Genomic DNA, 22,048 nt, shown 5'->3' with positions numbered 1-22,048 from the left:
AGAGCCGGGAAACAGGAATTATGTCATTTCCTGTGGTGTCAAGGACCAAGTGATGTCACTTCCGGGGCACACTGAACCAAAACTCCACCTTTTCCTGCAATGTCACTTCCAGGGCACTCCCCCAAACCTGCCCCTTCTTCGGAAGTAAATTCATTTTTAGAAAAATCTCTCTGAAACTCAAGCTGAGCCAAAATGGGGGTGGAAAGTGGGCGGTCCTCTCTTTTCACCCCCACATGCACCTGTCTGTGTATTCTTCTCCAGCTTGCAAGCACTCTTAATGTCCATGTTCAATTGCCTGCACCACCTACACACCCCTTCCTCAACAGCACTGGCCAGTGTATGCAGTTGGGAGTGCTCTTGCCATTGCCATCAGGAGTGCTAGCACTGTGTATCACCCACACTGGGCCCTGGCAGTTGCTCTACCTCAAAATATGCTAACATTTAGTAGGCCCTTCCTTCGGCTGCTACTACTGGAATCCTGCCTCAAGCTACAACCAAGCTTGCTTGGTTTCAAGAAAATCTTTTGAAAGCTATTTTTCATACTTTTCTTTGGTTGAAAAACTGGGAAATTGCTGTGAAAGGTAGCAGAGAATTGTACTGCAATTAATGAATTAATTTCAAGTTATATGAAGTTCATACAAGCTTTTCTGCAGTTGTCCCAAAAAGGATATTTATGAGGGGCTTGCAGCTTTTACTGGCTGTGTTTCCCATGCCTTTAAAAGCAACCTGTTGTGCAGATACTTAGCCAGTGAACTACTTTCATCCTTTTTAATATCTACAGGAGGAGTTTAATTTTGGTGTCAGACAGCTGTTAAAAGCAGGACCAGTAAAATGGTGGCAAGTTCATAGTACCATCTCTTCCAGTGCTGTTGAGATATACCGCAGTAATCTCCAATAATCTCTTTCTGCCCCACGCTTCTTACTCTCACAGAAATCTCATAGAAGGCCACCTGGCTACATCTGGGGGTGCCAACTTTTCATTGGCAGAGCTTCTATGTCTGCAACAACAATATGATGAACAGAAAAGTTTCATCCAGCAAAAATGGAAGGAAAGAAAGAGAAAGGGAAAGAATGAAATGGAAGGAAAAGAAAGGAAAAGAAAAGAAAGACTTGGAAAGAAAGGACATAAACATAAGAGGAGCCATGTTGGATCAGGTCAGTGTACTATCCAGTCTAAAATCCCCTCATACAATGCCCAAAAAACACCAGAATGTCCACCAGTGGGGCCAGGGCACTAGAAGCCCCCCCACTGTTGCTCCCCACCCCCCACCCCCAGCACCAAGAATACAGGCAGAGCATCACTTGCAGGGAAAGAAAGAAAGAAAGAAAGAAAGAAAGAAAGAAAGAAAGAAAGAAAGAAAGAAAGAAAGAAAGAAAGAAAGAAAGAAAGAAAGAAAGAAAGAAAGAAAGAAAGAAAGAAAGAAAGAAAGAAAGCCTTCACCTTCAGATGACCCCAGCCAGCAAAAATTCTGTCCAGGGGTCATTTGGTTAAAAAGAACCAGCTACTGGAATGCCCACTCCCTGCCCCGCCAGCTGAAAAACACACACACACCCTTCTTTGCTGCCCAGGCCTCCCGGGGAAATCTCCCCAAAAGGACATACTGCAAGGCACATGAAAGCTCATACCTTGAAGAACACTTCATGGGTCTAAAGTGCCAGTGGATGCCAGCTTATCTCTCAAACACTGGGAGCGGGGAAGAAGGAAGGAGAGGCAACCCAGCTCCTCTCTGCACAACACAGAGATGCGGCAGGGCTAGCTTTGCTGGGGGAGGGGCTAGTTTTGGCTTTTCTTGTGACCCGGTAGCGAGGCTTCCATGGCCTGGTATCAGGTCACGACCCTGCAAATGGGAAACACTGAGGTAGAGAAAGTGAACAGAGGGAACTTTTTCTTCCAGTCTACCATAACATTAGAATTTAGGGGTGAAGGCACCCAATTATACTGATGAACAATAGATTCAGGCTTTGTGGTGGACTCTAGCATATATGGCATTACAAAGTTAATAGACCAGGGGTGACCAAACTGTGTCTCAGGAGCCACATGTGGCTCTTTCACACATATTGTGTGGCTCTTTGGAGCCCCCACCATCCTGTTGGCCAGCTTGGAGAAGGCATTTAAAGTTGCTTTCTTTCCATCTCTCCTCCCTCCCATTTCCTTCCCCTTTCTATTTCCTTCCTTCCTCTGACGTTCATGTCTTGTGGCTCTCAAGCATCTGACGTTTATTCTGTGGCTCTTACGTTAAGCAAGTTTGGCCACCCCTGTATTAGACAGATTTACAGAAGGCAGGTGGCAGTTATTAAAGGAAACGTCCACAAACAGGCGGAATAGCAGCTTGAGGAGGAAACCTCAGAAGGCTGTTCGTTGGCCCTTCAGGATAACTAGCTGAGAAATAGGTTTCTAAAACATTGTTCTATAACATTGTTTTAAAGAAAATTTATCTGCTGCCCTTGACTATTTCATATATTTCTCACTCTATCGTTTTAATTTCATGCGAAACCCGCCTCGAGAACATTACGCAGGGTTGCCAGGACGTTTTAATATTTTAAACAAATAAATAGATTAGGATCGTTTGGTTAAGTCTCACAAGGATCAGCTGTAAGATACGAGCCGCTTTTGTTAAGAAAGCTAACTAATAATGATCTTTTTATTCCTTCCCCCGCCCCGGTAGCCCCTTCAGAAACGACAGACTGCACGCAATTTCTCCCGCCGTTCTGAAGGCGAAGGAAGCCGAAAAGCGCCGAAGAGACTCGGAAAACATCGGCAGTCCGCTGAACTCCTCGGCTGAACTATTGGTCTTCTTTCCTGCCTGTTTAGCGATAAACTCCACCCCCTTCCCGAGGCCCGACTCCACCCATTTTTGCTGCGCGAGCGCATGTTGCCGGAAAAAAAAAAACACCCCAGCTTCTGTTATGCGTTTGCTTCTTGGTTAGAATAGAGCCCTGGTGGCCGCCGTACTGGGTGGGGCTAATGTAGGCCAGGGCCGCGCGGGCGGGGCTGTGGCGATGGGGAATCTGTTCGGGCGCAAGCGGCGGAGCCGGGTTACCGAACAAGACAAGGCCGTGTTGGTGAGATAGGCGGCTGTTGGTAGCCGGTGTCGTCCAGGGCTTGGAGCGATGGGTGGGATTGGTCCTGGGAGGATTTTACAGCCGATGGCTTCCAAGGTAGTTGAATAGAACCTCCACGTTCGGAGGCAGTATATCTCTGGGTAACATTTGCTGTAGAGGGCAGCAGTAGAAGGTGGCTTTGGCCTCTCTACGCTTCCTGAGGACACCTAGGTGGCCGCTTCAGCCAGGAAGAGAAGGCTGAACTGGATGGTCTGGATGGTTCTTGGTCTGATTCCGCAGGGCGCTTTGACTATCACCTGAGTAGTTTAAGCACTTTTTGGTAAGGTAGACGTGACAAGGCCCCCTTGATGAGGGAAGTGAAGGCTCTAAAGAACTTCCCATGCTTTGCATCTTACTTAGTAGTTTGGAGTTCCAGCTTACCTTATCCTGAGTACATAAGGGGAGTTGTCCCTTTTGACAGCTGAACATATAATACTTCTGAGAAAAGAAGTATGTGTATTATCATGCTCGTGACCAAGCTTACATTTCGAAGTCCAGTTCTAAGATGATTATTCATCTTGCTCTATTCCAACATTTCAAAGATCGGATTTACACCAAAACAGTTAAAATCTGAGCAAAGCAGTACATAAATCCCAGCTATTGCAAAATGAATTAAATATGTTTCCAGAAGTTGTTTGGGCCTAGATTGTGGCTATTCTTCTGAAGAGCTGGTTTCTCAACTACTGGGTGACCCCAAAACAACATCTCTTCCATTTTTCCGCTTGGCTGTAATACACAGGTGCAATAGAGACAGATAATTAAAAAGCAGTGAAATGTTGCATAAATTAGCATATTACATGGGATGGGGTGTTACAGGAAACACACACAGGGCCTGGGAAATAAGAATAGCATACATTGGACCCTGTTGAAGCCCTGCATGATGAATCCAGTGGCTGAGAATCATTGTGGGCAAGTGGATTGTATGTCTGATGTGAAGCACAGGGACTTGGCATTGAAACCTTATCTTAACCACAAACTGACCTGTATCCAACCTATACAGTTCCCTTGACGGGACAGTACTTTTATTTGCAGAAGGGGAGAGGTGATTTTGGCCAATTTCTCTTCTCACTGAGCACCCCTGCTTTGTCCTCCGCCATTCATGAGGGCCTAGTGACCCACCAGGAACAAAAGTTGGAGCCCCAGTTCCACAAAGCACATTGGTAGTTGGATGCATGTTATTGACTCAACTCAGTTTGCAGTTTGGAAAACGGAAGATTTGACTTGCAGAATTTTTTGTAAGGAAAAAATTATAAAGAGCAAGACTGAACTCCAGTAGCCCCTTAAAGACCAACATGTTTACTGAATATATGCTTTCCCTTTAGTAGATACATAGGAAGAGAGCTTTCACTTTCAAAAGTTTATGTCCCAGAAATGTTGCTGGTCCTTAAGGTGCTACTCAAACCTTGCTCTTCTAACTGCAGACCAACACAGTTACCATCACAAAAGAATTACAAAGTGCTTTACTCATTAACATTCCTTTGATAGCTAAGTGGCTCTTCTGTCCGCTTAGAGATGCATACTAGGTACAAAGCTTCTTCTATAAGCTTTGGAGGTATGCAGTTGTAAAGTCCCAGTAGTGATTGCTTAGTTGGTTGGTGCACCACATCCCATTAGCCAAGTGACTCTTGAAAAGCCAAAAGGTTCCATTATGAAGAACCTTTTAATTTTTGACAGTTTGTTTGTTTATGCTTTTGAACCCTATTTGATCTGTAAACATAAGCAACTTTTGATAGTCACTTCCACTTTCACTTCTGTTTGTATTTTCCATACACCTAGAATTACTGTTTGCCCTGCCATGTTAATTTGTCTTAACTCCAGACGCTTTGTCATTTGTGAGCATCCAAAGATTTCAAAACTGCATGTAGGATTTGGCAGATCTTTTGACTCTTGTTGCTAGGTTAAGTGTTGCTGCCTCATCTTGAAGATGGATAACCATGATCACAGAGTTTTACCACATTTGTCTTGCAGAACCCACTTAAAGTCAGATTCAGACTGATTGTTATTTTAGAGCCATCAGAGTAATAGAAGATAGCAATGTAAAAATTTCTGAGGTGGATACCTAAGGTATCCATTTGGATCCTTAAAATGTTCCTAATAACTTATAGATATCAGAAGCAATCCAAGGGAGTGCTGTTTGGGCTCTATATAAAGCCTCTTAAAACATCTGTCGTTGGACACAGTTAATGATAGAATCCTTAGCATAATTAATTAGACCTGTTGCAGTCTTGTGATTATCATTTCTTACATCTGGTGGCAGTGTCCCTGATCAATCCCTGTTAGAACTTGCTACACAAACTCCTGCTGAATATCCCATCCTGTTGATTTCAGTGGACTTAGGCTGCAGTAATTCTGCATAGGGTTGCAATGTAAGTAACAGTTTTTGCAAGTCGGAGTGTCCTGAATCTTATCTCATGTTCTTTGTTGAGTAAGTACATTTTAAAAAAAACAGCACCTGCAGAATATTTGTGGTTTTATTGTCCTGCCACTTGAAAGAAGTGTGAGATTGGCTATACTAAACAGTCCTTTAGAGAAGAATTGCCATGTATTTTGCTAAATCTAATAGTCTTTGTGTCTTGTCCTATCTCACTCTAATTAATATACCCAATAGCCTTGTTCACAAGTTACACCGACTGCACATACAATCCATGTACATCATACACTTGATTTTTTTTTGTACATGCATTCAGTAATTTTCATGTTATGTGTAACTGAAAGTCCATATTTATCTAGATACTGGTCTGTGGTTTCATTTGTAAAGCGAATGTATTTTGGCTCTTTCTTACAAACAGGTCTGTATTCATGTACATGGAGGTCAGGCCCATAGCCATGGTCCCTTTGGGGGCATTGCCCCCAACTTCCAAGCAGGGCCCCCCCAAACTTCCAGGGGGCCCTCTGGGGTGTAGCCTGCTTTGTTTCTTTTTCTTTTTGCCATGGCTGAGCCAGTGAAGTGTCATCAGTGGCAACCAGAGCAGGAGAGCTGAGCAGGGCACAGTGCACTGCAGCAGCAAAAGCAGCAGGCAGAGAGGGAGGAGGAGGAGGAGCGAGAGGTGGAGGTAGCTGCATGAAATGGGCTGGAAGGGAGGACAGATGGAGCTTCTGGCTGCAAAGTGCTTGGTGTAGTGCCAGTTTGGTGTAGTGGTTAAGTGTGCGGATTCTTATCTGGGAGAACCGGGTTTGATTCCCCACTCCTCCACTTGCACCTGCTAGCATGGCCTTGGGTCAGCTATAGCTCTGGCAGAGGTTGTCCTTGAAAGGGCAGCTGCTGTGAGAGCCCTCTCCAGCCCCACCCACCTCACAGGGTGTCTGTTGTGGGGGAGGAAGGTAAAGGAGATTGTGAGCCGCTCTGAGACTCTTCGGAGTGGAGGGCGGGATATAAATCCAATATCATCTTCTTCTTCTTCTTGGATGGGGGAGAGGGAGGTGGCAGGAAAAACCTCTGCTTGCGTGCAAGGTGTAGTCCCTTCTTGATTCCAAAGTTTTAGGGTTGGCTGCCTCAACTTGGCCACTTTCAGAGCATCTGGCTTTTTCCCCACTCCAGAAAGCTTCTGAGAAGCAGTCAGCCCTGCGGTGAATGGGAAAGGGTGCCCCCCCCCTTTTTAAAAAGCCCCCTGACTTTTAAAATCTTGGCTACACTCCTGATGGAGGTTGCACATATGCTTGCAGAAACATGTGAGCAGGGTTACCATAAGATGTGTTATACTGGAAACACAATAGCAGTTGCGTTGTGGGTGCTTAATTTTGCACAGCTTTTATCATCAACTGTGCAGCATGCTACTGATGACACTACCAGAGAGCACGTGGGGAACAGGAAGGATTACTGCTGATGTAGTTCAGTTTGCTTAAAGGGGATAAATTGGTGCTGCTTTCCAGAGGTCACAATACTACACCATGGTAATGTCTAATTGCCATTTTCCTTTGTCCTTTAGCAATTGAAACAGCAGCGGGACAAATTAAAACAATATCAGAAAAGGATATCTCTGCAGCTGGAGCGAGAAAGAGCGGTTGCTTTGCAGCTACTGAAAGATGGCAAGAAAGAGTAAGTGATGATCAGTTGGTTGCATTCTTTCAACTGTTCGACCTAGCCACAGAAATCCACACGATGGTCACCTCCAGATTTGATTACTGTAACTTTCTCTGTGCTGCCTGCCCTAGAGGCTGACTTGGAAACTCCAGTGGGTTCAGAATACAGTAATGCAAGTCCTGTCAGAAACACCACAGGTGGCACACATATAACCAGTGCTGTGCTAGCTGCACTGGCTTCCAGTTGAGTTGCGAATCAGAGTCAAGGTTTTGGTTTTGTCCTTCAAGGCCTTGAGTGGTCTGGGACCAATTTTATTTGCAGGACCATCTGCTCTGTTATGCCCCTATTAGAGCATTATGCTCTGCTTGTAACAACTTGCTGGTGATCCCTGGGCCTAAAAAGGCCTGGTTGTCCTCAACAAGGGCCAAGGCTTTTTCAGTTCTGGCCCCAACCTGGTGGAACTCTCTGCCAGATGATACCCAGGCCCTGTGGGATCTTCAGCAATTCCAGGCAGAGATATTCCACCAGGCTTTTGACTGAGGACAGCCAATGACTGGCACCTTTCCTTTTCTGTCCCCTCCCCGCAAAGGCTCCCCCCCCCCCCGATATGCTCCAATATTTTGGAAGAAGAACTCAAATGGCAAGGCACCATCAGGATAATGTTATTGTAATTTCATCATAATATTATGTTTTTGTGTATTACTTGTGTTTTAACTTGTGTTTTAACGATGTACTTTACCCATAGCCTGTCCTGGGTTGGGCTGGGCTGGGACGATTAAGCAAATAAAATTGATGATGATGATACTCAGAGGTGTGTTTATAAGCTAGTTCAGATGGTCAAGATTGTCTCATCTCAGCTGTCTCTGGCAAGTGTTTGAGTAGAGAATTTAGTAGCCTCTAATAATCCGCCTCTGCTCAGAAGTGATTCCTATGACCATAGCGACTTTCAAAAAGTGCTTCTGTAAGTCACACTATCAAAATCAACACAAGAAGCAATCACAGCCCTATTGTATGCTGCAAAATCAGTAATAGCACTTCTCTGGAAAATTTAAATTTATGGCATAAAAAATTGTGAAATCTTTATGTAATGAGTAAAATTACATCAAATATGAAATATATTAAAAATCTTTCACAAAATATATATTTTGAATTAGTATGATTTCCTATTTTAAAATATTTAATCTCTCAAGATGAGATTCCTGATATTATTAATAAATTCTACCTCTACTAAATTTTATTTTATTTTATCCTATTTTTAATAAAGGTATATATATTGATAATATTATTGAAATAGTCACACATTTTATTGTATTACTGTAAAATTTAATTTAACTGCTATATGTAGTTTAATAATTTAATAAATTGTTTAAACAAAAAAAAAACTTTTTAAAAAAGTGCTTCTGTGATTGAAGGAACATGCCAGTGGGAAGCTGGAGCCTTTTTCATAGTTAGCCTATCTCATGCATTTTATCCATGTGAGTTTGCTGTGGGTGATGGAATATTGAAAAATGTCTGAAATGTTAGTTTTGAGGCTGAACTTTTTTGTTGCTTCAGTTACAGCTCTAACTACTCTGGCTCAATCTGTGCAGAGATCAGAGAGGATGGAACTGTTTTGCATGTGTAGTGTTTCTTGTTGATATCCTTAGTTAAAGGGGACACTGGGGATCAAACCTGGCAGTGCGGTAGTATTTCATTCATCACAAAAAATATGACACTACTGCATTTGGGGCTTCCTTCAGCCATGTAGAATGCTGCAAGGTGGACCATTCATATCTGTCTATGGTGTGAGCTGTCATGAAAATAGTGCAGTAACTCCCATGGAAGATATAATAAACTGATGTGTGCTCAAGCTCAGTCCTTCAAGAAACGTAGAACTAACATGGGCTGTGTTGGTCTGAAGCATCAGAACACAGTTTGAGTCCAGTGGCACCTTTAAGACCAAAATTTTATTCAAGGTATGAGCTTTCATGTGAAAAAGTGTGCTTGCACACGAAAGCTTATACCTTAAATAAAATTTTGTTGGTCTTAAAGCTGCCAGTGGACTCAAATTTTGTCCTAGATCTAATGTCACCAACTTAAAAAAATTTAAACATTCAGCCATGCAGTTTTAAATTCTCATTTTCTTCTGTGTGTATTAAATGCAAGGGATTCTTGCTTATAACATGCTTCTTTACCAAAGAAATTACTTAGTTTTTTTTTTTTTTTGCTATGCGTTGTTTTATACATTGAAGGGAGAGGATGAAGTATAGGACCTGTAAGGCCCCTGTGAGTTCTGGGACTCTGAAGGACTAGTTTGGAGTCTGAGCTTTGTTGACCATTGATTTGGTTTTGAGCCTTGGAGGCAGTAGCTGCAGTAATGCCATGAAGATTTCTGGTGTTCATTCTCTGGGATTATAGTATGTGGAGTTGAAAATTAAAGAGCACATATTATAATACCATTATATTAATATCTAAACTGTGGGCTGTTTGGGTTTCAACCATCTTGATGTAATGCTGCAAAAGGTAAATGGTGGAAAAGACAAGTACAACGAAAATGCTGAAAGAGATCTCGTGAAAAAAGGTGTAGAAGGATTAAACATTTTAGCCAATAACCAAAAAAGATATAGCTGATATAACAGAAGTTGAGTCTGGTTTGCGAGAGTTGAGTCTGGTTTGCGAGAGCGCAGAAAATGAGGAACCTGTTGGCACTTCAAGAGAGAATATTGGACCTGATATAGTTTTGCTGTAGTCTGGTGGTAACATGCTTTGTAAAGTCTTGTTTGTTGCCATCTGTGCTCTTCTCTCCATCTAGAAAAGCCAAATTGCTGCTGAAGAAAAAGCGCTATCAAGAACAGCTGCTGGACAAAACAGACAACCAAATTAGTAACTTGGAACGCATGGTATGTGAGCTTGCAGCAGTTGATGAATGATCTCCTCATTTTCATTACTTCTAAAACTGGATGTAGCATCATTTAATGCCCTAGCCAGGGGACAGTTCACCACCAAGCAGCTGCTTGGGACAGCCAGCAGGCAGTAGTGACCTGGGAAGATAGCTTGGGTTGCCTATTGCCTGCTGTGCCAGTGCCAAGGCCACCTGCGGCCCATGGTGGGCTAGGCTGCAGAAGCAGCACGGAAGGAGGCAGGAGCTTCCTCTTGCATCTGCCTCCTCAGATTTGCCCAAGGTGGCATGAAGAAAAAGTCGCTATTTCTGCAGCCCACCTTGGACCCACATGGGCACAGGGAGAGGGGGGTGCTTGGGGTGACTCCCTAGTTGAAGCCAGCTTTGTTCCTGGCACACATGAAACTTTGTATTGAAGGGTAAGATCAGTATCTTGGTTGCACTGTGTGTTTCTTATTTAGCTTTCAGTACTGAAATAAAGGAGTAGGGAAATGTGTAGCCAAATGTCATGTGAATAGTTTAAAAAAATTATTAAAACATTTGTATCCCACTTTTCCTTGTGGTTCAAAGTGGTTTACAATAATATTTAAAAAGATGTTTGTTAAAACCAAAAATAAAGTAGCAGATCCGAAAAGGGACCTTTGAACTCCACTCTGCTTACTTGGGTACAGAGGGGTTGGGTTTTTGAAGTTTCTTGAAACTTCCCACCATGCTTTTTTCACTAGCATCTGCTGCAGCCCACCTGAGTTCTGGGTTCTTATTCTGCAGTAGTCCTCTAGCAGTGCCTGCACTATGGCTGGAATACAGTCTCATGCTGGGAAGAGTGGCTTGTTTGTGTATGAGAGCAGCACTTGGACCACTGCTTAGATAGATGTCCAGCATTTGTTTAACAGAGAGGTTTGTTTGGCAGGGTTCCTACTGCATTTTACATTACAACTAGTGCAGCAGCGTTCTCAACCAGTATCACTGGGCAACTCAGTTTGCATGTGGTCTGTACAAGGATGCATGCTGTGTTTCCAGGTTTCCCTCCTGACAAATAGCAGCTCAGCAGTAAACACGTGGGGAGGGTCTGGCATGTAGTGCGGGAACAAAAGCATTGTGTCTGAAACATGTCACTGATTTTCATAGTCACAGGACCTCCACTGCACAAAACCAGTTTTTCTGCCCCCTTCTTGGTTACTTCTTGTGCTGTATGGTAAAAATAGTGCACACTCATACCCAGAGTGCAATGGCGGCTTTCCTTACAGCCTGTTAGAAGACTTGATCCCTCTGTTGACTTCTGTTTCCCTCAGGTCCAAGATATTGAATTCATCCAAATTGAGATGAAAGTGATCGAGGGCCTCAAAATTGGCAACGAGTGCTTAAATAAGATGCACCAGGTAGGTATCAGTTGGGGTTCTAGAGCTGTCTCAAATCTGAACACTGGCTGTTTGTATGTCTCTTCTTCTGGACACGTGGTTTGAACTTCTGTTTCTGCAGGTTATGTCAATAGAAGAAGTGGAAAGGATCATGGATGAAACCCAAGAATCTATAGAGTACCAGAGGGTATGTACTGCCACCATGGAAATTTCCTAAACAATGGACGTTTTAAACAAAATTTGTACCCTGCCTTTCTGCTTTCATCAGGGCTACCAAGGTGGCTAGCGGATTTTTAAAAAGTAATAAAAACACATTTTAAAAACCATTAAAACCAAGCTGAAATGTTCATACAAAGACAACAGTGGAAGCACAGGGCAGGAAAGAGGGATCACCAAGGGAATACTAATTAGATTAAACAAACAAGCCTTCACCTGCTGGTGGAAGTCAGCAACAGAAAGGAACAGACAAATCGCTCCAGGGAGAACATTTCAGAGTTTTGGTGCTGTGACCAAGAAGGCTCTTTCCTGGGTTGCCACCAACCTTCTCAGTCGCTGACCCCTATTGGTGGAACCAACTGCCAGAGGAAGTTAGAGCCACTTCCGCAAGGCCTGCAAGACATTATTTCGGCTAGCCTTTAACTGAATTGCCGATATAATAGCATAAAAGGATACCTAAGAGCACTGAATGACATCGGCACCAAAACTGTTTTTATTGTTTTATACTGTTGATCTGATGAATTGTTTAAATGTTTAATTGACTGAATTGTATTTTTACTCTGATCTATTGTTTTATTGTTGTGAGCCACCCTGAGCCTGCTTCAGTGGGGAGAGCGGGGTATAAATCTAATAAATCAAATCAACCTGATGTCAGAAGGTGGGAGGCACCCAAATCAGAGTCTCTGAAAATGACTGTAGCATTCAAGTAGGTTGGTAAAGAAATAGGCAGTCCTTCAGGTATGCTGATCCCAAACCATAGTTACTATGTGACTGTAACCCACAGTAATTATCAAATGTGCTAATCAACCTCTTAAGCAGCAGATACAAAATAAATAACCGATCATAATCCTTGAGCAATACAGGGAGAGTGCCAGGAGCTCATTCCAGAGATGTGTAGCTGGGACTACGAAAGTTGCCTCTATCCCTGGGCTGCTTGTTGCACTGATGGGTTCTTTGGTTGCAGTGGTTGTAGTTTTGCTGTTGTCATGGTGGCCATCTCCCCTTTTCCTTTACAGCAAATAGATGAGATGCTGGCTGGCAGCTTCACTGAAGAGGATGAAGATGCCATTTTAGCTGAATTAGATGCCATCACTCAGGTGAGTGTTTGTCCTGCTAACTGACCTTGGAGCTGTATTTTGAAGTAGTAGCTCTTTGGTGACATGGGAGGATTCCCCCACCCCACCCCCCATCAAATAGATTTGGCAGCTGATGCAGTTCTTGTACAGAGAAATCTTCATTATTGCTGCCTGCTTTTGTTTTCTGAGCCATGAGAGAAGACATTCCGATCCATTAACATCATTTTTCTACCTGTTATGTTTTGCTTTCTTAATCTAGCTGTCATTCTAGCTGTATCTGAAGAAGTGAGCAGTGACTCATGAAAGCTCATGCCCTGCCACAAATTTTGATAGTCTTTAAGGTGCTACTGGACTCTTGCTCTGTTCTAGTACTACAGACTGACTAACACAGCTACCCCTCTGATGTCCCCCCTCTTCAAACCCCAGGCAAATTCTTGAAATTTCTTAATCTTTTTCTTCCCTTAGCAGTCTCCATATCCTCTTCCTGCCTCTTTCTCTCCTTCTCAACCATTCAACAACCTACTTTTTATCTACCTCTCATCTTCAGCTATATTTATTCCTTATTTACTTCATTTGTACCATGCCTTTCTTCACAGGGGGACCAAAGCAGCTTACATTACTCTGTTCTTCTCCATTTTATCCATATAACAATCCCGTGAGGTAGGTTAGGCTGAAAGGATGTGAGTGGTCCAGAATTGCCCTGCGAACTTCCTCAGCAAGATGGGTATTTGAACCTGGATCTCTAAATCTTTTAACTACTACACCATACTGCCTTCGGTAAGGTGGCTGCTGTTGAACAGTAGCAAGCAGCCAGGCCTAATTCATCATGCAAATAGGGTAATATCAAGTCACCCAGAAGTTGCTTTCTGCCCTAGGGTGGCCAGCCTCCAGGTGGGACCTGGAAATATCCCAGAATTATAACTGAACTCCAGACAACAGAGATCTGTCCCCCTAGAGAAAATAACTGCTTTAGAAGGTGGCCGCTGTGACTGAGGCTTCTCCCCTTCCCAAACCCTGCCCTCCTCAGACTCTATCCCAAAATCTCCAGGAACTTCCCAACCTGGAGCTGACAATCCAGGCCTGGCCCCTGAGAGTTCTCCCTCAAAGGCCAAAGTAGGGTTGTAAAGGGTCCAGCCCTCTCCCCCTCCCTTTTTACTCATAGAAATGAAGCCTAGAATACCATGATTGCCTAGCAACAGCCACTGAGGGAAACTATTGCTTAAAGTTATGGGCACTCCGTTTATTGTTTTTGGATTTTTTTAAGCCTCCCAGGGTTGTTGTTTTTTTTGTTTTGTTTTAGTCTTCACACTTTTCTCCAAACCTAGGGTGCTTTTCAGGTTTGTAGAGAGATCTGTCTTGCCTGTTCACAGCCCAGTCACCAGACTTAAGTATCCAAAGATATCCTGGCTTCACAATTAGACTATAAGATTGCACCTAGTTTCCATTTTTATCCAGGTCACTGTTAATTAACACTGGCAGGTTGGCCATATATCATTGTGTGCTGCTTACACCAAAGAAATTTCAGGCTGTTTTCGCTGAAGGCAGTGCATCTTCTGTGGCAAATGTAGACAGCTGTTTATACAGACCTTTGCTTTAGCACTCAGCCTCAGCAGCAAGAGGAAAAGTAAAATAGAAATTACTTCTCAAGATAGACCATGCTGGCAAGTTGCGGACAGTACACTGACAGAATTGTAATCTTAATTTACTGTATCTTGATTGGCACAAAAGGGACACAAAGCATGTTTGCAAAACAAGTCGGAACAATTCTGGCTAGAAAATGGATGAGAATTCAAGAAGCATTGTATCAAGTCTGTCCACTGCAGTTGTTAAGAGATCGTCTTCTGCTGGAGAATGTGCTGTAGATCATGGACTTTGCCTGTTGATTCAGAAGCTCATCATCACTGTGATCCATGGCACTTGCTCCCAAGAACCACAGTCATAAGATGCTGATGCCCCAGATGCCCTCTGGTGTGGGGGTTTGGCCCAGGCTTCAGAATATCCTCCTTGGTCTTCTGAGGAGTTGCTGGAAACTGGGTGGGAAGTGACAGTGACCCAAGGGGTGGGAAATTTGGAGTCCAACTGAGCAAGACCCAGAGCCCATTTGGGTGCCTATTGTGTGGTTGTGCTGGAGACACAGAAGTACTACTTTGCCAGCAAAATGCCATCCCAGCAGAACTATTTAGGGTGAGAAATCTCAGTCATCCTTTAACCCAAAACAATTGTGACTTATTTACAAAATGTTTTGAAGATAAATTCACTTGAATCAGTGCTGACTTGGACAGCGCTACTTTGGTAGAATGAAGCCAGCTTGGTCTCTGCCAGTTGCATTTGCTTGGGTACATTTAAGTTGTTTTCACCTGTGGAGGCAGACAGAGTTGGTTGTAGGCCACTTAATCAGGCAAGAGGGCTCTAACTTCAGCTCTTTATGACAACAGTGGTGAAGGGTTTGCAGGTGTTAACCAGAGCTGTTATCTATATGCTTGTCTACTTGTCCGAATCCATGAGTGAAAGCATTGTAAATTGGCACTTCTGTCTTTCCAGGACAATCTCTCTCTGCCCACTTGCCTAAGCAGGCATCCTGGCAAAAAGGATCAATGCTTTAAGAACCTTAGTAACCTAGAAACAACTCCTGAGCTCAGACATATCTCAGCAGGGGATGGGGGGGGCAGGGTAGCCCTTCTTCGTGTCAATCAAGATGTTAGTGGTTACAGTTTTCTGTTGCAGAATAGTAATTCCATGATGTGCCCTGGCTTCTTCTTACAGGAGCAGATTGATCTTCCAGAAGTTCCCTCAGAGCCCCTCCCAGAAAAGATTCCAGGTAGAAGGTTTTTCCCCCCATCTTGGTGATCTTCTTGCTGTGCAACGCTGGGTGGGACCTTCTTGGGCTTGTTTGCATTAAATGTGTCATCAGTGTAGACTTGGCAAGTGCTGTGCAAGTGTAAAGCATCATCAATACCCTTATAATGGGCTCCCCATCCCCTTGTGCTTATTGTGTCTTACTGCAGCCCATTTAATAATAATAATTAGCCTTTATGTAGCAGTTAAGCACTTTCAAAGGGCTTCTCGTGTTACAGCAGCTCTATGCAAGAGGGGGCTCTTGCTATCTCCACAGTGTAGATGGAGGGCAGAGGCTGAGACGGGGGGGATGGGGTCTTGGGAAACCCATTCATTTCAAGGCTGAAGCCAGTTTCAAGCTGGGGACTTCCCGATTTGTAGGTGAGTCTTGTGGCCAGTGACCTTTGACTACACCAGCTCTCATTTGGGTGGTTGGGAGACTGCAATGAATGATCCTTTGGGGATGGTTTAATATTTTGAGTTTATGTCACACGCACACACCTGTTTCTTCCAGTGAAGTGTGTAAGACAGCATTGAGAAGAGCCACTAGGTACATTGTTACTGTGCTGAGTTCATGCAGAATGGGGTTAAGGCGACATAGAGGAGCAGCTGGGCAAGGAACCATAACCACTTCTTGCCTCACCCCAGTTCTGCAGTGCCATGAAGGACTGTAATTGAGTGTTAGTTAATTGTTTCTACCAGAAGATCTTGTTCTTTGTCTTTTAGCCATACACATGCTGTGTTTGCTTTTAAAAGCAGAATCACCGTGGTACAGAATGTAAAACTGTGACCTTTAGGAGACCAATATGAATTTGCTCTGGTTCCTGAGGTCTTGAGAGATAATATTTTCAGGTTTTCTGTGGCACTGAGGCCTAAAAACATGAAGACCTTGTGCATGCCCCCTCCCCAAAAGAAACTATGGAAAGGGTAAATGCTTTAGTATTTAGTCATCTGCTATGTAAATGAAGTCATACTTTGTGACTGATCTCAGAGTCGTACACGTAAATAACAAAAGTTGTTTCTTATTTGTTAAAATTACATTCTGGAAGCTCTCAGTGTGATTCATCCTTGTGCCTTGGAAGGTAGACACGGGCACCTGCATGCATCAGTACTTTCCATAACAAGGAAATGATTTACCAAAGTCCACAGGGAGCTTTAGTTCTCATGGGGGAATAATGGCTCTTTTGTACTGTTGCCATTTCATCAGTTTCTGCTTGCAGCAGAATCTCTTTCTCCCTTTAAAAGGGTGGAACCGCACCGCTTGGGAGCAGTGACCATAATGTTATTGATTTCACCATTTGTATAAATAGGGAGTTGCCCCAAAAGACCAGCACAACCACGTTTAACTTTAAAAGGGGTAAATTCTCTGAGATGAGGAGGCATGTGAAGAGGAAACTGAAAGGAAAGGTAAATACAGTCAAAACCCTTGGGGAAGCTTGGAGGCTATTTAAAACTACAATCCTAGAAGCTCAGATAAAATATATACCACAACTTAGTAAAGGCACAAACAGGTATAAGAAAAGGCCTGCATGGTTAACAAGCAAAGTAATGGAAGCTGTAAAAGGTAAGAAGGACTCCTTTAAGCAGTGGAAAGCTAGTCCCAAGTGAGATTAATAAAAGGGAACACAGGCTGCGGCAAATCAAATGCAAGACTGTAATCAGGCAGGCAAAAAGGGACTATGAGGAGCATATTGCAAAAAACATAAAGACCAACAATAAAAATTTCTTCAAATATATTAGAAGCAGGAAACCAGCCAGGGAAGCAGTGGGGCCCTTGGATGACCAAGGGGTAAAAGAATTACTGTAGGAGGATAGGGAAATGGTTGAGAAGCTGAAAGCATTTTTTGCCTCTGTCTTCACTGTGGAAGATGAGAAGTGTTTGCCTGCTCCAGAACCACTTATTTTGGAAGGGGTGTTGAAAGACCTGAATCAGATTGAGGTGACAAGAGAGGAGGTCCTACAACTGATAGACAAATTAAAAACTAATAAGTCACCAGGTCCGGATAGCATGTATCCAAGAGTTCGGAAAGTTGAACTTGTGGATCTTCTGAGAAAAATTTGTAATCTTTCATTGAAATCTGCCTCCGTTCCTGAGGACTGGAAGGTAGCAAATGTCACCCACATCTTTAAAAAGGGTTCCAGAGGAGATCCGGGAAATTACAGGCCAGTCAGTCTGACTTCAATACCAGGAAAGTTGGTAGAAACCATTATGAAGGACAGAATGAGTAGGCACATTGATGAACAATACTATTGAGGAATACTCAGCATGGGTTCTGTAAGGGAAGATCTTGCCTCACTAACCTGTTACAGTTCTTTGAGGGGGTGAACAAACATGTGGACAAAGGAGACCCAATAGATGTTGTTTACCTTGACTTCCAGAAAGCTTTTGATAAAGTTCCGCATCAAAGGCTCCTTAGTAAGCTTGAGAGTCATGGAGTAAAAGGACAGGTCCTCTTGTGGATCAAAAACTGGCAAAAACTAATAGGAAGCAAGAGCGAGTATAAATGGGCAGTCTTCGCAGTAGAGGACGATAAGCAGTGGGGTGCCGCAGGGCTCCGTACTGGGTCCCATGCTCTTTAACTTGTTCATAAATGATTTGGAGTTGGGAGTAAGCAGTGAAGTGGCCAAGTTTGCAGATGACACTAAATTGTTCAGGGTGGTGAGAACCAGAGAGGCTTGTGAGGCACTTCAAAGGGATCTGTTGAGGCTGGGTGAGTGGGCATTAACGTGGCAGATGAGGTTCAATGTGGCCAAGTGCAAAGTAATGCACATTGGGGCCAAAAATCCCATCTACAAATACAAGTTGATGGGGTGTGAACTGGCAGAGACTGACCAAGAGAGAGATCTTGAGATCGTGGTGGATAACTCACTGAAAATATCAAGACAGTGTGCGACTGCAATAAAAAAGGCCAACGCCATGCTGGGAATTATTAGGAAGGGAATTGAAAACAAATCAGCCAGTATCATAATGCCCCTGTATAAATTGATGGTGCGGTCTCATTTGGAATACTGTGTACAATTTGGTCACCGCACCTCAAAAAGGATATTATAGCATTGGAAAAAGTCCAGAAAAGGGCAACTAGAATGAGTAAAGGGTTGAAACACTTTCCCTATGAAGAAAGGTTGAAACGCTTGGGGCTCTTTAGCTTGGAGAAACTTCGACTGCGGGGTGACATGATAGAGGTTTGCAAGATTATGCATGGGATGGAGAAAGTAGAGAAAGAAGTACTTTTCTCCCTTTCTCACAATACAAGAACTCGTGGGCATTCAATGAAATTGCTGAGCAGTCAGGTTAAAATGGTATTGGCATTGTACTGAGAAATTTGATCGGTCTTTAGCCAGTGGAGATGTTGAACCATTTTCGCTGCAGCACCAGGAACACATTTATGCTTTGTTCCTAGCCTGACACAAATGTGCAGCCATTCAGGAAAATTCCTAAGAAAAAATAAAGATCTTTTCTTAATGAGGCCAAATTCATGGGGATCTTTTTGAGCAGTGTATTGGAAAGTTGTGAGAGCATATGACTGTAGGTGCAAGTTCTATCTATCTCCCCTCCCTACTCCAAGCCCAATTACTTCCAATGAAGGGAACTTGATAATATGACAGGGCTTTGGCTGGGACCTAGAAGAGCGGAGTTCAAGACATGCATCAGTTCAAAGACAAAATAAGTCATTAGAGTTTCCAGAGAAAGCCAAATGAAGTTAACTTGTTCCTCTTTATGCAACTTTTCTCCTTAGAAACATCGCCCATCAGAGTCAAGCCAAAGCCGGAATTGGTGGCAGCATCTTAACTCCACTTCCTGGGAGATCCCTGCAGGGAATCCTGGAATCCCAGCCTGCCTGGGGTATAAGAGATGCTTCCGTGGTATCCTGCTGGGCAGTAGAAAGCCATGCTGGAGTAGATTTCCTGCACAGAGTGGAAGCTGCAGCTGGTTATTGTTCCTATATCAAGATGATTTTTTTAGTGCGATCTCTCCTTTTTTGTAACTTAGACACTGGACTGAACAGTGATTCTCAAGTCCTTGAAGCCAAATGCTTTCTGCAGAGCAGATTTCGGCTGCAGACCTGCCTCGGATGCCAGCGCAACCTCTTGCTAACTGCCTATGCCCTCCTGATGCCCTTTTGAGCTGGTGGGTGCTGTGAACGGTTACAAGTTTTTCTGCTACACTACAGAAACTGCTGGGGATGCTCTTGGTTTTTCTTTTGACTCTTTTTCAGTTCCCTGGATTTTTGAGTGGATTCTCTTAGCAGGAATGGATTCCCCAAACATCTGTACCTGTTAGACCTGCTTGCTTGACATTGAGATGGGAGTATCATTTCTGTGGGTAGTAATTTCTTCTAGTGGAGATACAAGAAGAGCCTCCCATGTTGAAAGTGTGCTTGGGATGTGAACATGGTTGTAGTTCTATGCAGCAGGAAGCAGAGCCAGGCTGGATCTCTAAAAAGACAGAAGGCCTGTTTCCTACTGGGTTGGTCTAAAGAACTTGCTAAGAATTCATCTCTCAACACCCCACACAGGAACTGGGTAGTTGCAAAGCAGCTTCTTGATGGCTCTTGCATTCCCTAGCCTGCTGCCTGTCTATATTAGGTGAAAATGGAAGGCACGTTAACTCCTGAGGTGGTGGGAGCTGTCTGCTGTATCTACTGTTCCTCTTCGTACCAGATGGAGGAGTCAGGAACATGGCAAATCAGTGCTACCCACACGGGGCTAAACATCTCCTGCCCCTTCCCCCCATTATTTAAGACCTGAATTATTATTTTTCCTCCTGAATGTTAGAAAGGGCTGGATCCCAGTTAACTCAGTGGTATTGCTGGCTGCTTTCCTTGGATGGTGAAAACTTGACTCCAGGCCATGTGACTTCAGGCAACTGTTAATCTCTGGCCTGAGCTACCCTTGTGGTTAGCAACCTGGGATGTATGCCAAATTGTCTGTCTTTTAGAGCCAGCTGGCATGCACTGATGCTTGTATCCATATTACCTGCTGTGGTTGTGTGACTTGTGTCTCTCCATGGGCAGTTCAATAGGCCAAAGCTGGGTGTGGGATATTGAATGTCCTTGTGGCAGTACATACCTTAAGAATAGGGATTCTTACCAGCCGACTTTTTTTGCTCTTTGGAGCCCAAGGTTATAGCTGAAAAGAGTCCCCATCCACACCCTGATTGGCACATACAATTGTATCGTCATGTTCATGCAAAAGAAGAGGAGCATAACTGGGCATTTTGGAATGTAATGATTTTGCAGTGGGTTTTCATCCTTTGGATCTGTTGTTTGAAGACATCCTAGCTGCCCCCCTCTCCCCCCAGCAGCTTCTCTCTTACCAGCCATTGTCTCTAGGATGCTTTTTTCTCATCCCCTTCCCCCAAATGCTGTGGGTAACTTTCAGATTGCTGAGCAGTGAGTTATATAGATTTCCCTTGAGTTCACTGTTTACACTTAAATATCCTCCCTACTTTTATAATGGTGTTGTGTTCACAGTGCAGCATTGGTCTTGACACCATTCAACCAAGCTTAACACCAGAAAAGTAGTGTGGTTCTTAAATAGCTGGTTTGCCCTTTACCAGTTCTGGCTTCCTGCTGTTATATTCATGGTGACCATCAGGTGGCAATCATGTCCTTCCCTATTCCATTGCTGTTGCTGAGAGTATTTTCTCTATTCCATCTCCCTTTTGCTCAGCCTCTTGCTTAGGGTTTGTTTTATTGATTATTTCTAAGCAAATGGTAAAGTGGATGGCAAGGAACATCAGGCTTTCCCTCTAGGCATTCTATTGACATTCAGCTTCCTTACGAGGATCCTTAGCAAACTCTGTTGGGTCCAGTTAACCACTGAACCCTGTTGCCTGGGGGAGAGGTAAGAAGCGTTTTTTCTCCTTCGCTGCCAGTTAAGTACAGATAAGGAAAAGCTCTTGCGAAGACTGGTGTGTGCTGGCCCTGTGGGAGACAGCACTGCAGATGAGCAGAAGTGCCCTTTGAAAGCAGCCTCTGGAGCAACCAAAATTGCTGACCTCTGATTTCTGGATGGGTGCTTCTGTGGCTGAAGCCAGGTGGAGTTTGGGCTGCTGTCCTGCCTCCATGAAACAGCTGAACTCTCCACTTTGCCTGCGTGAACAGAACATTTCTCTCTCTCAGACTGAACCGCCAGAGGCAAAAGGAGGTGCAGTCCAGGCGGTAATAATAAAGTGTTTCTAACACAGTCACCCTCTAGGCTCTGTCTTGGTCTGTGGCAAAAATGGTGTCATCTTCCTAGGGATCTTGGAAGTACTGAAGCAAGATGGCTTACCTGGGGGTGGTTTCTAGGCAGAGAAAGGGTCTTTCAGAGAAAGACCTTAATGGCTGCGTCAGATACAGAGATGATGGCCAACGTCATAAGGGGTGGTGAAAGCAGGTTGGTTGTTAGCCAGCTGCTATATCACTCCACAGTATTGTTAATAGACCAGTAAACATGATATCCTGACCCTGTAGCATCTGGCACAAAGAATGGTCCTAGAAGAGGGCATTATTGCTAACAAGCCTTGGCTTTCTGTGCTGGGGGTGTACGGCTAGGAGTTTTTCTTGCATAGTCTTGT

The 22,048-nt window shown here is 43.8% G+C and overlaps 1 protein-coding gene across 2 annotated transcripts; it reads left to right on the top strand.

Moving 5' to 3' along the window:
• Positions 1-2,897: 2,897 nt before the first annotated feature.
• CHMP6 (charged multivesicular body protein 6) lies at positions 2,898-21,679 on the top strand. Of its 2 annotated transcripts, none has more exons than XM_060253424.1 (8): positions 2,898-3,063; positions 7,029-7,138; positions 9,915-10,002; positions 11,294-11,380; positions 11,481-11,546; positions 12,592-12,672; positions 15,415-15,469; positions 19,224-21,679. In XM_060253424.1, the coding sequence occupies exons 1-8, from the start codon at positions 3,001-3,003 to the stop codon at positions 19,274-19,276; spliced, it is 603 nt and encodes a 200-aa protein (XP_060109407.1). In that variant the 5' UTR covers positions 2,898-3,000; the 3' UTR covers positions 19,277-21,679. The 2 variants fall into 2 exon arrangements, with proteins under 2 accessions (XP_060109407.1, XP_060109409.1); XM_060253426.1 differs by having other exon boundaries at positions 3,020-3,159.
• Positions 21,680-22,048: the final 369 nt, after the last annotated feature.

The sequence above is a fragment of the Heteronotia binoei genome, chromosome 13 (genome assembly GCF_032191835.1).
Source record: "Heteronotia binoei isolate CCM8104 ecotype False Entrance Well chromosome 13, APGP_CSIRO_Hbin_v1, whole genome shotgun sequence".
Lineage (NCBI taxonomy): Eukaryota > Metazoa > Chordata > Lepidosauria > Squamata > Gekkonidae > Heteronotia > Heteronotia binoei.
Note: the sequence above shows the minus strand (reverse complement) of the source record. Positions and strands in the feature narration are given on the sequence as shown.